This window comes from Lepisosteus oculatus, chromosome 25 (genome assembly GCF_040954835.1).
Source record: "Lepisosteus oculatus isolate fLepOcu1 chromosome 25, fLepOcu1.hap2, whole genome shotgun sequence".
Classification (NCBI taxonomy): domain Eukaryota; kingdom Metazoa; phylum Chordata; class Actinopteri; order Semionotiformes; family Lepisosteidae; genus Lepisosteus; species Lepisosteus oculatus.
Genome location: NC_090720.1, coordinates 11,594,097 through 11,608,282, shown reverse-complemented (window position 1 = coordinate 11,608,282; position 14,186 = coordinate 11,594,097). Strand labels below are relative to the sequence as shown.

The 14,186-nt window shown below is 56.0% G+C and overlaps 1 protein-coding gene across 1 annotated transcript in view; it reads right to left on the bottom strand.

Annotated features, from left to right (window-relative positions):
- rimkla (ribosomal modification protein rimK-like family member A) overlaps positions 1–13,114 on the bottom strand; it is a 28,599-nt gene extending 15,485 nt beyond the window's left edge. Inside the window, exon 1 of the mRNA XM_006641878.3 lies at positions 12,338–13,114. Coding sequence (XP_006641941.1) covers positions 12,338–12,500 — 163 coding nt within the window. The 5' untranslated portion in view covers positions 12,501–13,114. The remainder of the gene's footprint in view (positions 1–12,337) is intronic.
- Between the last annotated feature and the right edge of the window lie 1,072 nt (positions 13,115–14,186).

The following is a 14,186-nucleotide window of genomic DNA, read 5'->3' as shown; positions in this document are numbered from 1 at the left end:
CTTAATCACAGACATCAAACCCCAGTAGGACAGCCTGCAGGTGCTGCTTTGGAGCTGGTACCTGTGCCAGCCTCGACAGGTGCCCAAGCTGCCACAGCGCCTCACAGACTCCCTGTTCCTCTGGGACATCAGCCAAGACACCCTCTGTACTCCAACCCCGGCGATCTCTCAAGTCAAGCTCCCACCCTGGAACTACGATCCCCCCCCGGACATACCAAGAGGGGCAATAGAGCTTCCGATTCTCACAGCTGGGTCTTTCTAGGATAATGAGCCGAGAAAATCACAAGATCTCAGTGAGAAGCACAATGGCTGACACCCAGAACCGTGAACCATTAACTGGCCCCCTGAACCACTTCTCCTGTGGCGTGATGTAGGGTGCACGTTTTTCGTAGTTTGGGCTATATTAAGTTATTAATTTGAGAGACCAAGATTGGAACAGATATGGGGGGGGGCAGATGACAAGATAAGTAACGATTTCCGATTTCTTAGATGAAAATAACCATCTGGAAAACGTCAGCAGTCCCAGTCGCCTGCTGTGCCAGCCGGGGATCTGCGTGCAGAGGGGCACGTGCGCAGCTCTCCCATAACCAGGCTCCGCCGGCTGCATTCTCACAAGCACGGGCTGGCTTTCATGCACGTCTTCTTCCATATCTGCTAGGGTCTCGGGTTCGATTCCCAGGGTGCTGTCTGTGTGGGGTTCGCATGTTCTCCCCTGGTTTACATGGTTGTCCTCCGGGTGAAACGGCCTCTGGGGAAACTGGCCCTGATGCGAGTGTGTGTGTTTGTGGCCCTGTGTGCCCTGTGACGAACTGGCGTCCAGCCCAGGGTGTATCCTGCCTTGTGCTCCTGAATTAGAAGAAGCAGTTGAAAAATGGATATACACAACCCTGGCTGAAAAGTTGACATTGCCCAGTTTTAAGCTGCCTTTGACAGAATGTTATTCGGATAGAACCTCTAATCTCTGATCCCAGATCAGACCTTTCAAAACAAGGTCTGGCCCTCCTCAGCTCTGGAGCAGCACGCTATTGTTATGATTTCTACATGGCTCCTACTTCCTCTCGTCTATTGTTTCTCTCCCCATAGCCAGTAAGCCGGGGGTGCGATTCTCATCCGTGTCCAGAGCAGCGCGCGCGTTTGGGCTTGAGGTCACAGCCGGAGAATGGCTGGAATGTGCCGTGTCAGTCGGCATCCAAAATAACCACCCAGCCAGGCCCCAATATCACTGCATTTTCTCACAAAACATTTTCACCCATCTGGAGAGCTGCTGTCGAAATGGAAAAACGACTCAAAGAATCTATAACACCGAACTTGTAAACCCTGCGCGTCAGTATAATCCAGGACCCTTAAATCATCCCAGTAAAGCGAGACCTGTGCTAGATCCAAATGCACAGGCCTTTCCTGGCCTGAAGATATTAGATTCTTGAACCTTTTAACACACATCTGGTTTTTAAATCACGTGACTTACTCGAGATGAAAGCAGGAGAAATATTTTAAAGCTTTTGTTTGGAGAAGGCTCTCCAGCCTCTCTCTGCAAGTCTATTACAACACAAAGACCTGCCCAACAGCTGCAGTCTGCTGCTGCCTGGCTCCTGCAATTAACAGGCGTGATCAATAAGCGAGAACAAAATGCTGAATTTAATTGAGAAACCAGAAGCACGGGGTCAGTCGTCAGGGCTCCACTGAGTTCTCCTCGAAGATGGCGATGTGGGGGACGACAAAGGACAGAGCCACATCTGAGAGGACGGGGGTCAGGGTGGGTCTGTGCTGTTGTCTTGAGGCCAACTGGGAGAGCGCGAGGAGCCCCAGGAAGAAACTGGGAGATCCTTCCAGTCCGGAGACAATCAAACACGTTCCGCACGGATCACCGAGCCACGGACAGTCCAGGAAACGAAAAAAAAAAGCGAACGTCTACTCTAACATCCTGCATTTCAGACAAGCAGCTCTACAGATATGTGGAGTCGAGACCTCTTGCCTTCAGAGAGAACAGGCTTTAACTCTTGAATGTCTGCTGGCGCAGGACCTTCTGACAACAGACCGGAACAAACCAGACACCGTTTTAACTGAATGGCTTTTGCAGGGTGGGAGGAAACTGAAGCACCCGTAGGGACTGCACGCAAACACGAGGGGAACGTGCAGACTCCACACAGAATGTTCCCCAGCCCACACTACCATAACACCTTCAGGTTAAAACGTTTGAAGGAAACAGCATGACAAGTCAAGACTTTTCTGCCCACAAACCAGAGGTACCCTGTCCTATTTCAAGGGCTCAGCAGTCTGTGGTGCATTGAGTAGGTTTTACAACCTCCCCCTGCTATGAGGAAATCTCCCCCAGTCTGCCCGAGTGTGCACTATACTCGTTATTTATGACACACCAGAGAGGTGCAATTCAGAGGATTCGATTAGTCATCAGTGATGAATGGATGCAAATACCAAGAAACAACATTGCAACATCAGAGCAGGCCTGTCTCTGGAGCCTGCGCCCATCTTAATCACACCAAGTGGAATGCTAACCAGAGCTCTGAAAGGACCTGCGCAGGCGTACCCTGTCTCAGGAGATGGACAGGAGAGTGCGCTGGTGACGAGAGCGGACACTCACAGGGTGTGGGCCAGCGCAGCGGAGTTCGGACGAGACAATCACACTTTCCATCGAGCACCTGTACCCCTGAGGCTAAAATACCGCGTCTCTATTTCCAGCTGCTCTCTCTTCTTCTCCAGCAACGAGGCAAGGTATTAAACCAGCGAGATCTTAGCTCGGAATGGAGCTCGTGTAAATCTCAGGTGTCAAGGCCCTGGGATTCGGAGAGCTCCTTCTCCCTTAAAAAGCTCACGAGATCCGGGGAGATCTCATTCCAGCGCCAGGCCCGGCACGAAACCCCTGCCCACAGCACACGGATCACGGGCGCCGTGTCCGGCTGGCACTTGAGCCGCCCGAGCTTGATGCGGGTGAGATTCCCCCTTCCGGATCAGGGTGCGCAGCCGCTGAGCCGGAGACGCTGCACCCCGATTCCAGGTCCTGACACTTCCGCGGCCCCAGGCTCACTCCTGTGGCACCCCAGCCAAACCCGCTGGCAGCCTTACGATGCGCCAGGAGCAGAGCCGCAGGGGCGTGGCTGCGCGGGTGTTTCTGGGGACCACACGCCTGGAGAGTCACCTCGATTCCTGCGCCCAACTTGGCTGTCTCCGAGACACCGATAGAAGGTCATTTCACACTCTTCTGCAGAGGGCTCGAGCCCCACAGAAACGGCTAAACCGTGTATCGAGCCCAGAGGAAAAACACTGATTGATCAGAAAACGGAGCATTTAAGCCTCGCTGAACCATGATCATGCCCGATTCAGGAACAAGGCTATTTAACCACTGTGCTGAGCACTGATGCAGACAGCGCACACACAACACACATACAGCACAAACAGCACACAGCAGCAGCACACACACACACAGCAGCAGCACACAACCAGCAGCACACACACACAGCAGCAGCAACAGCACACAACCAGCAGCACACACACACAGCAGCAGCAACAGCACACAACCAGCAGCACACAACCAGCAGCACACACACACAGCAGCAGCAGCAGCAGCAGCAGCACACAACCAGCAGCAGCAGCACACAACCAGCAGCACGCACACACACAGCAGCAGCAGCAGCAGCACATAACCAGACACACACACACACACAGCAGCAGCAACAGCACACAACCAGCAGCACACACACACAGCAGCAGCAGCAGCACACAACCAGCAGCACGCACACACACAGCAGCAGCAGCACACAACCAGCAGCAGCAGCACACAACCAGCAGCACGCACACACACAGCAGCAGCAGCAGCACATAACCAGACACACACACACACAGCAGCAGCAGCAGCAGCAGCACATAGCCAGACACACACACACAGCAGGCTGACGCGCACTGCCGGGCTGCGCCAGAGCCTCGCACTGCGGCAGCGCGGTAACCCGAGACCCCCGCCCGCAGCCCTGCGCTGTTTCTGTGAGACACTCCGTCCTCCCGGCACCACTCCCGCCCCCTCCGCTTCCTTCCGAAACTAAAACCACGCCGTCCCCGTGTTCCACGTGGGGCCTTCATCAACTCGCGAGTTCTCGCCGGTGCGTTCGGAGTCACAAATGTTATTCGTTTTAAACGACATATAAGTGCGTGCGACGCCGGTTACGGTCTCCCGCAATCAAAGAAAATCAAATGAGTCGGCCGCTGCGCTAACAGAATTAGGCTGTGGCGCGGGCTCCTCTGCCCCAGCTGCGGAGGGGGGGCTGCGGTCTGGGAGCACAGCGGTGTAGACTCGGCGGCCGGAGTCTCGGGGGGGGGGGGCAGGAGTACGTGCCCAAACAAACCGACACGCAGGAGCACGCAGCGCGAGAAGGGGCTGGACAGACACAGATGACATCATCACCCCCCCCCCCCGCCGCCCCAACCTCTCCACGTGGCTCCCGCTCAGTCTCTGGACACCCCTTCCTCGGAGAGCAGGGGCCCCGCAGCACGCTGACCCCTCACCCCCCCATCCCAGCCTGCAGTGCGAGCTGAACGGGCTCAAAATGGACGCCCCTGCCGGCCAGCTCCTCGCATCAGTATCCGCTTTGCCAGCGGCTGAGCGCGGTTCTCTCTCTTTTACATGCTGGGGAATCGATGCGACTTTTCTCTGAAGCCGCTCTCCCGTCAGCGTCGCGTTCAATAAGACCCGGACCGCCGATAAAAACCACGCGGACCCGGCTTGTTCGGTGTCTTCTTTCACAGCCCGGCTGTGTTCCACCCTCCCACAACCCTTTGTGCAAAGACGTGCCCCCCCCCTCCGCGGTTTCCAGTTTTAAAAAAGCGGTTTCCTCTGAGGCTCCCCCCGCTGTCCCTCGGTTCACGCTGACCCCGGGATAGTCCCCGTTCTCCAAACGTCCCCCCGGTGTGAGAGGGCGACCGCGCGTTTCAAACCCGCATTCATGACGTCGCCCCAGCCCGCGGGCCCTGGAGGAGCCGCCTGCTTCTCATCCCAGCCGAGCTCTGCTCCTCCAGCGCTAACGCGGGGCTGAGCTGCAGTGCTTTTGTGTTTAGACTGCTGTTTAACGTGTTTCCGTGGCTAGTCCCCAGTGCCAAAAACACCGTAATTCAAGTTAGCCGTTTCCAAGAGCTTCAGCGCACAGAGCTTTAAGAGTTCCTCTCTGCACTTGTCATTATTTCGCAGCTCTTTTTATTTAAACTAGCATGAATGCTGAACAGACACAGACGGGAATTCGCGTGTCAGACATGAGCGTTTTGTCCTGCTACAGAGGACCACTGGTTCGATTTCAGGCAGCAGACCTGAATGAGGGCAGTTCTGAGCTGCCCTCATTGCCATGGGGTAAATACCAACCTTCTGGCTGTTTCAAACCGAGGAGGAAGACTTCCTGACAGAAATCTGAAGGCCGCTAGCCTGCTATGAAGAAGCCAGCGTTCCTCTAGGGGCCAGAGCCGGGAATCGCGGCCTGTTTCTGTCGCACCCGATCAAGAACAACCGGCTAGGTCCCTCCCTGGCACCCTGGCACCCTGGCACAAGCTCTTCCTGCGCGGCCTTCCCGGTCTTCAGCTCTCGACAGATTTATGTGAAAGGAAGAAAGGCCAACGACAGAACTCGTCTGCATGAAGCGCGCTCTCTCCCCACCTCCCTGCTGGAGGAGCGAGCCCTGCAGGCCCTGGCAAACTGTGCAGCTGGTATTCCCAACCTTGTCCCACCCCGCTGGGCTGCGGGGAGGCTGGGGGACACGGACTGGTGGTCATCTCGTGCAACCAGTCAGGCCACAGAAATGGGGTGTAACCTGGCCTAATTCCCCCCTGGCCTTTACCCATCATGGCCTCCTAATAATCATCCTCTCTGAACTGGCTTCACCACTCTGCTCTCCTCCCCGCTGAGAGCTGGTGGGTGAGGAGCATACTGGTGCATCATCCAGGTGGGGCTGCACACTGGTGGTGGTGGAGGGGATCCCCATTACCTATCGTTTAGGAGGATTTACTGGTCTAGAGATCTGCATGGAGCACTGGCACACAGAAGGACATGATGGAAGACATTTAGTATTTTTTTAGAATTGTATAATGTTAGCATGCCCAGTTGACCTTGGACCCCTAGAGGTTTCTTTTCTCCTTTTTGGTCCCTCTCCTCAGTTGTCTTCTGGCCTTTTCCATTTCTGTCTTGCAATGTCACAAACTATCACGCAGCTTCGTTAAGCGCCTTGGGGCAACCTTGTTGTGAAAGGCGCTATATAAAAATAAATTGAATTGAATTGGATGACCTGTAGACCGCTTCGAGAAGAGAGTCCAGAACAGCGCTACAGAAGTGTAAGGATTAAAAGCCAGCGCTTTGCGGTTTTGGCCTCCCGTTCCTCTCTGCGCTCGGAGGATTCGGGAGGGGAAACCCCCTGCTCTGCCCGCCAGTGCCCCCCTCCCCTCCTGCCCGGCTCAGGTCAGGGGCCAGGGGTCTCTCCGCAGGTGCAGCTCCGGCCAGGATCGCTGAAGAGTCTGCTGCCGAGAGTGGGAAGCCTGTATTTGCCTACCCAGCCACAGCTTCCTGGCGTCCGGAGACTCCTTGGCAAACACATCGGAAAGGCCTTTGCTGGCTTAGGATTTTAACGCAGGCGTGCAGGTGATCTCTGACAAATCCCAACAGCGCACCACAGCATGTTTACAGCGCCAGACACGTCCCTCCCTGCGTTAACAAAGACACGTCAGATCTCAGCCAGCTCACCCGGAACCACGACTGCTGCTCACCAGGAGAGATCGGGGGCCGGCATGCACCAGGAGGTCAGGGGCGCCCTGCACGGTGTCCGTTATAACAAACTCCACTGCAGATGAAGGCTGCCAGTGCTTCTGCTTCTGGAAGCACAGACCTTTCCTGAAGCTCGTCCAGCAGGCGCAAGCCCGCCCACTGCTGTCTAATCCTCCGCCAGCTCTGTCCAGAGAGTCCGCTGCCTGCTAATCTGAGATGTCAGAGCGCATTTGAACCAGGTCTGTGGAGATTAAGGCTGGAGGCGCAACCCAGCTGTGCCACTAGATTAAACACTTCAGACATCTGCCTCCGTCGTCAGTGTCTGTACTGTATTTGCCCTTCCTGCACTGTTAGTTTCTACTCTTCCACCCAGAACACACTGCAAGAGACTGGCAGGAGCTTCACAGTACCGGGGACCAGAATAGGGGGTTTTCACAGCAAAAGAGCCCCGAACAGGTTCACCTTAGCCACTTACAGAACGAAATATGATGCTTTTTAGTCGTGACTTTGAATAACTAAATCAAATATGAGGCCATAAGCAAAGGCCCAATCAAGAGATCAGCTGGATCGTAAAACTGCACAGTAAGGACAGTAAGGGGGTCTGGCAGGGCCTGCAGCAGATTCCAGACTGTGAGGAAGGAAGTAGCTCTTGATGATGACCCAGAGCTCCCAGACAAACTGAATAAGTTCCATGGTAGATCTGAGGTGCAGCATTGCCTCCAGTAAAATGTCAGTGTACCTCTTGTGCCTTCTTCCTCTCCCCTGATCATCTGGGAACACGCAAACAAAATGGCAGGCAAGCTGGGGGCCCCAGATCATATTTCTACTTTAAGAATCCCATGCAGGTCGGCTGCTGCCCATTCCCACTAACGTCTTTGACTTTGCGTCACTACAACAGTCTAGGGTTCCTGCTTGTTTAAAAGCCTGCTGGTCTCATCCCCGCATCAAAGACACTGAAGGCAACATAGCTAAATAGTCACCGGCCAGCGTGTAAATATCTGTCCAACATTAAGCTGGAATTGCACCAGTTTGCTTACAGGGAGAGCAGGTGTGCTGAGGACACAGTCTCTCTGTGCCTCAACTCCATCTCACAGCACTTGAAGCTTCAAGCATGTATGCATAGGTCATTTATAGATTACAAACTGGCCTTTCTTATAATGGTCCAGCAGATCCTCAGAAGAGAAGATCTATTTTGTTGCGGATCTTTATGAGCCAGGATCACCAGGAGAGGCAGGAGCACCAAGAACACAAACTGTAGGGGTGTAACCCCGGCATCCTGGCCAAATTTCCCATTGGCCCTTACCAATCATGGCCTCCTAATAATCCCCATCTATGAATTGGCTTCATTACTCTGCTCTCCTCCCCACTGATAGCTGATGTGTGGGGAGTGTACTGGCGCACTATGGCTGCCGTTGCATCATCCAGGTGGGGCTGCACATTGGTGGTGGTGGAGGGGATCCCTATTACCTGTAAAGCGCTTTGAGTGGAGTGTCCAGAAAAGCGCTATATAAGTGTAAGCAATTATTATTATTATTATTATTATTATTATTATTATAAACTGGAAGTTGGAGAAGAGGGCGCTCGTGTAACTTTGAATCGGACTGATCCTACTGGGAACACAGCACAGAGCTCAAGGACGTCCTGGGCAGTCTTATTTTGCCAACGACTCCTGTTTCGTACAAAAGCTCAAACTAGTTTGCAATTCGCATTAACACCCACATGTTCTGAAAAGATTATTTTAAGTCTTATGACAAAGAAAGGTTTTCAGCACACACCCTAATAAAATATTTGCCTGTGCTGAAATACATTATACTTAAAGGCTCGAGGTTTTAATTTTTTTTTCCCATTTTAACTCTGGTCTTTTAAACAAAAATGAACAGTAATTAGCAGCCATGAACATTCACTGTAATTAATGATCAGTACTTGTTTCCCAAAGGATGTAGATTTTTCAATCTCAGCCTCTGAGTATGAAGAGATGATCTAATTGTATTCCAATTTCCCACCAGCGTTCCCAAATGTCATATTTATGTATTTGTTGAATGTGTTCAAAGTGGGGGAAAAATAATTATTTATTTAATTTAAATTTGTATCTGGATGCAAATTAAGAGAAAACGACTTGCTTAGGGTGCGATTCGTATTCCACACATCACTGCGTTTGTGATCAGCGCAGATGACACTTTGTGCCTCTAAAGCTGCGAAGAAATTAGTCAGCACATTGTTCTCTTAGGTCCATACAAGAATAAAAGCCCACTTGTGCAAAAATACAGTGCAGGCCACATTAGGAAGCAGTAACCGTATAGCGAGGCTTTTACATGCTCAGGAATGAGAAAACCGACAGATCTGTGGCTAACCCAGGCAGCAGGCTGCTGTGTCACTAATCCCCTTCGTCACAAGGGACGAAACAATCTCATTTGTGAAGGGAAGGCCTGTTTCGTCTCCTGTTCAAAATAAACCTGCCGGGCATGTTCACAGCTGTAATTCACACTTCATTTCGTGTGGCACATCAATCCAACCTAATGGCTGGTAAGTCCCTTGCACATTTTTTTTGTCTGTACCCCAAATATAAAAAGGCTGCTGACGTTTTTTTTCCCTGAGCAACCCGCTATCCGTGTGCCGTGATCCATGAAGGATCAGCAGCACTGTTACTGTGTGGGGCTTTGTCTGCTGCTGTGTCTCGCGTGGTTTGGACTGTGTTCGCCTGCACCTCTCTTTGGACTCCCTGGCTAGCCCCAGCACCACTCCTGCCTGTGTGCGTGTCTCCTCGGCTCTCGGGCCTGCTCCCTGCTCCCAGAGTGTGTGATCCCTGCTCCCTCCGGACTCGGCCACACACAGCTCTGGGCGATTCCCTGTGTGCTGTTTGCCGGCTCCCCAGCTCCACCACCTGTTCGCCCAGCAGCTGGGATCTCTTCTCTCCCGGATCGCACCCTGAGTCCCCACCTCAGGCGCACGCCATAACAATTTACTCATATCGGTGTCCTTCGGCTCAGATAGACATCGGTCTCAATTTTAGGTACACGATGTTTACACACGATTCATTCCAGCGTCGAGCACATTGACTCCTCGCCCCCTAGTGATGATGCTAGAGTCAGGGTCCCGGGATCGTGGGCTTGCCTGTTGGCGGCCCCCTCTTAAAGCCCACACCGGCACTCCCACTAACGCCACAGCACAGGCCACTGAACAGACTCCCCTTCAGGCGCAAGACCGGTCGCACAGCAGAGAAGGGTTTGCAGGCTACTGGGGAGAAGCCCAAGCCATCCCATCACAGCACTGTACCCAACACAAGGCTCCATTGCAGAGGGCGTCAGTGGCCCCACAATAAAAAGATCATTTAAAGCTAGCATAGGCTCTCCCCTTGGCCAGCAGCTCCAATGAGCTTGCAGACAACAGAAACTCCATGCCCATGGCCACATGCACTCTTGAAGGTGTGCACACAGCACGGATAATTACAGTTAAAGCATCATTTCTTTTGCCCACTGTGTCATCTCCAGATTGTCATTCCAAGCGATCATTCCTGAACACGAACTGCAGCGCCCCCCCACGAGCGAGCCCCCCCAGCACCCACAGACAGGATCTAACCTGCAGCACCAGCTCAATCTCAACAGGGCAACCTGGACCCCAGCGCACCAACGCCAGTTCATGGCACAGTGTTTTAGGACGGCAAGCAAAAGCCCTGCAGATTTCAATGGGACTTTAAACTGCCTTTGAGAATCCTTTGTATCTGCACGGCTGCCCTCTTTCCCACCAGTCCCGGTGGACTGAATTCACACACCTGAGCAACGCAATGAGGGAGGGATGCTGGTGTGGCCCAGAACGGCGCCGAGCAACCCGAATGAGAATCGGAGACGTCCAGTCCTGCTCCTGCTGGGACTGGCGGCAGCCTGCTCGCCGATCTGCAGTGCAGCCTGAAGCCGCAGTGGGGACAGGGTTCGATCAACCCCCCCCCACACACACACCGCACAATCAGGGCTGTTCCACAACTGCGCTGCGCCCCGCCGAGATTCCCCGCGCCCACCCCGCAGCCTGATCGCACACCCGCACGTCCCCGCGGCTGCCTCACACACGCGGAATGATCACTAACCAGCTGGCGCCCGATCTCCAGCCCAGCCCCTCTCAGACTGAGGCCTGCAGCCTAAGACGCGGGTGAAGGAAACGAACGCGAGTGGATTCGCGGGGCTCTGGCGGGTCTTACAGACCCCAGATGAGGCAGCTGTTATCGAGATCAAGCTAACGGTCCAGACGCTCGTGTAGGATTCAGTCCTGAGAGCATCGCAAACTGCTGCTCAAAGACTGCTGCTCTGTCCCCCGATACCCTGGTCTGGACAACAGCTCTTGCGGTAACTGGGAGTCTGGCAGGGGGGGTATTTAAGAACAGCCACAGCACTGCAGTGGCACCCAGCTGGTGACACCCCCCCGCCCATGGGGGTGCCCCCACACTCAGCCCCCTAGGGTCTGGGAACGAGGAAGCCCAGGACTGTGAAGGTCACCGCACACCGCTGGGAGCAATGCAGTAAACCAGCAGCATGGTGTCCAGGGGCAGTGTGGAGGTGGGGGGTTGTAGAGAGGCGTGCCCAGTCCGGGGCGGGCGAGCCCTGGAGCTGATAAGGAGGTCTGTGGAGGCTGGGAGACGGGCAGGACCCTCAGTGTCCTGCTTCCCACTAGCTCAGGGATCCCAGCGCTCGCTCTGCTCCACCTGGAGAGGAGCCGGGAGTCGGGAGGGGGGGGGTGGGGCTGTTATCAGAGGAAAACAGAGCTGCAGTCCAGTCTGGGTTGGGCAGAACCAGTAAGATCCAGACTCCGGTTGAAAGAGGAGCAGAGGAACGATGCTTTATTCATGAAGGCAGGCTGGTGGGGGGGGGGGAGGGGTCCCTTTCAAATGCACAGCAGCTCCTGCTGGAAGCGGAGCCCTGGATACCTAGCGCATGTGGTCAGCAGGAGCCCATTATCGCTTTCACGCGTGGTCGTGTTCCCGAGAAACACCGCCGATGGCTTCCAGCCGTACTGCAGGGGGGCCGCTGCGATCAAGCCTGCTGCAGCCGGCCAGCCGCGCACACAGCCCGCCCGTCCCACACGCTTCGGTCTCGTTTATGTCACAAGACACAATGACCGAGCCGCGTCAGCGCAAATCCCCCTTCTCTCCGGTCATTAATCTTTTTACCCGCCACTCTGTCGCCGGGGCGCAAACGACATTGAAACGGACTGGACCGGAGATGCTAGAGAGCGACGCAAAGACCCCGAAGCCCACCCACCCCCACCCCGGGTCCGGTGTCCGCAGGGGGTCGAGGGCTGCTGCCCGTCTTTTGTGTGTCCGAGTGCCCGCTACCCGCCGCCCCGGCCCTCCCCCGTCCTCCATCCCCGAGCGCCGACACTGCGGCCACCGGACCAGCGCACGCAGGCTGGCCGCCGAGACAAAGCCGGACACGGGGCGGCTCGATGCCGTGACATTTAAAAGCATCCCCCACCACCATCACCACCACCACCACCACCCTCTCCCTCCCGGCCACAGGCAGGACAAACAATAACCACTGTGCGCGCCGGTGACCCGCACCGGCCGGCCGGCCGCCCCCCGCATCCGCGCCCCGGGCGCCCCCAGCCTACCCAGCTGTCCGTCGGTGATGGTCAGCACGATCTGGTCCATGAGCAGCGAGCGGAACTCCACCTCCTCCTCGGCGCAGCGCTGCTTCAGCGCCCGCAGGATCTGGACCTGCGGGTACTCCTGGCTGATGCGCCGGTCCGTCACGAACCACACCCGGGAGCACATGGCGGCGGGGGCACCTCCGGGGCTCGGGGAGCGCTGAGCGGGTCGCGGGGCGGGCGGGATCCGGGGTCGGGGGGCGCCGGGAATGCCCCCGGGGCGGGAGCAGCACAAGGGGCGGCGGCGGCGGCGGCGGCGGGCTGCGGGCTCAACGCGCCCGGGGCGACGGGGTGCGAAGCGAGCGGTCAGGCTCCTCTGCTCGGCTCGGTCCGCCGTGTGTCCCGGTCAGTCCGGTCCAGGATCCCGCCGCAGGGCAGTGCGAGCCGTCGGTCTGAACCCCCGCGGGGCAGGGAGCCTGGGCTGCCGTGCCGGACCCGAGCCGCCGCGGTGCCGCCGCTCTCAGGGCAGACAAAGCCTGGACGTGCCGCCCGTCGGGGGCCCCTCACAAAATCATGGACGTGTCGGGCAAACCGGCAGCCTCCCCCAGGCTCCGAAAAGGCAAGAAAATGGAGGCTGATGTGGACGCTAACGAATCCTTCCCTCCGTGCCTGAGCTGCCTGCTTTCCGCGGGTCTCGGTGCTGAAATCCAAAAAAAAAAATGATGCCCGTTTGCCGCGGCTCCTGCGCTTTTCTTTCAGGCGCGCTCTCGGTTTACTACATCCCCCCCTCCCGCCGGCCCACAACACTCATGAATATCCAATAGGGGGCGTTGCTCCGGCCCGGCCTGGGCCAATCGGAACCCACACACACGGGGTCCGCAAGCCCCCCGCTCGACCAATCGCGATAATGAAGGCCGCGGGGGCTCGCGCAGCGCCCGGAGCCAATGGCTGGGCGAGGACGCCGGCCGGGAGGAGTGAAGCGCGGCGGGGACGCGCGGCTTCTGTGTGTCAGTGTGTCACGAGAGAATGGAGGAAGAGGCGGAGGGGGGGGGCTGATAGTCGCGGGGCCGCGCATCGCCCGAACCGGTTCAGACCGGGTGCGGGGAGATGGCGAGTAACTCCGCCTCTGCTTGTGCTGAAATGACAGAAATAAAGAGGCGCTCGATCTGTCAGGAAGTCTGAGTCTCGCAATTGTAGTGGGTTTTTTTTTTTTTGGGGGGGGATGCCGTGAGCGTGTGTGTCCTGCAAAAAGAAAGGGAAAAAAAAGACCGAAAGCATCTGGTCTGGTTCTGTAACTTTGCCGCTTTCGACAGCACTGCGGCCGCCGGACCTGCTCGGATGTAATCCGCCATTCAGCGTGTAAAAAAAAAAAAGAAAAAATCTACCGCAGACAATGAACTCCATGTTTTGTGTGTGTGTGTTTAATATTGAAGCCGGGGATCTGAAATCCCGTGCGCTGTGATTATTAAACGTTTGTAAATGTATCGGTAACACACGGGTCTCCCCTTCGCTGCAGAGAGGTGGCGGGGAGGGAGAGGGAGGCGAGGACCGGATGTGCGGAGTGAGGCTAAAATGTCCGCACAGTTTGGGGTAAATGGCTTCGCAATAAAGGCATTGGCAGACCGGCCATCGCACGTGTGGGTCAAGCGGCCGGGGAGCGCCGCTGCCGGGCCCCGACCGGACCGGACCGGCGGCCCGACCCAGCCCGGCTCCGCGCCCTCAAGCTGCGGGCGGTGTTAGGGTTCAAACCGCCCCTCGGCGTCCCCGACTCCCAGGTCGTTTTTCTGTTCAGCATGGAATAAACCTTCACCTGTTCCCCTACAGCCTGCAGATGCTGATGCAGCTCCCTGTTTGAACTTCTTCAATGTATGAT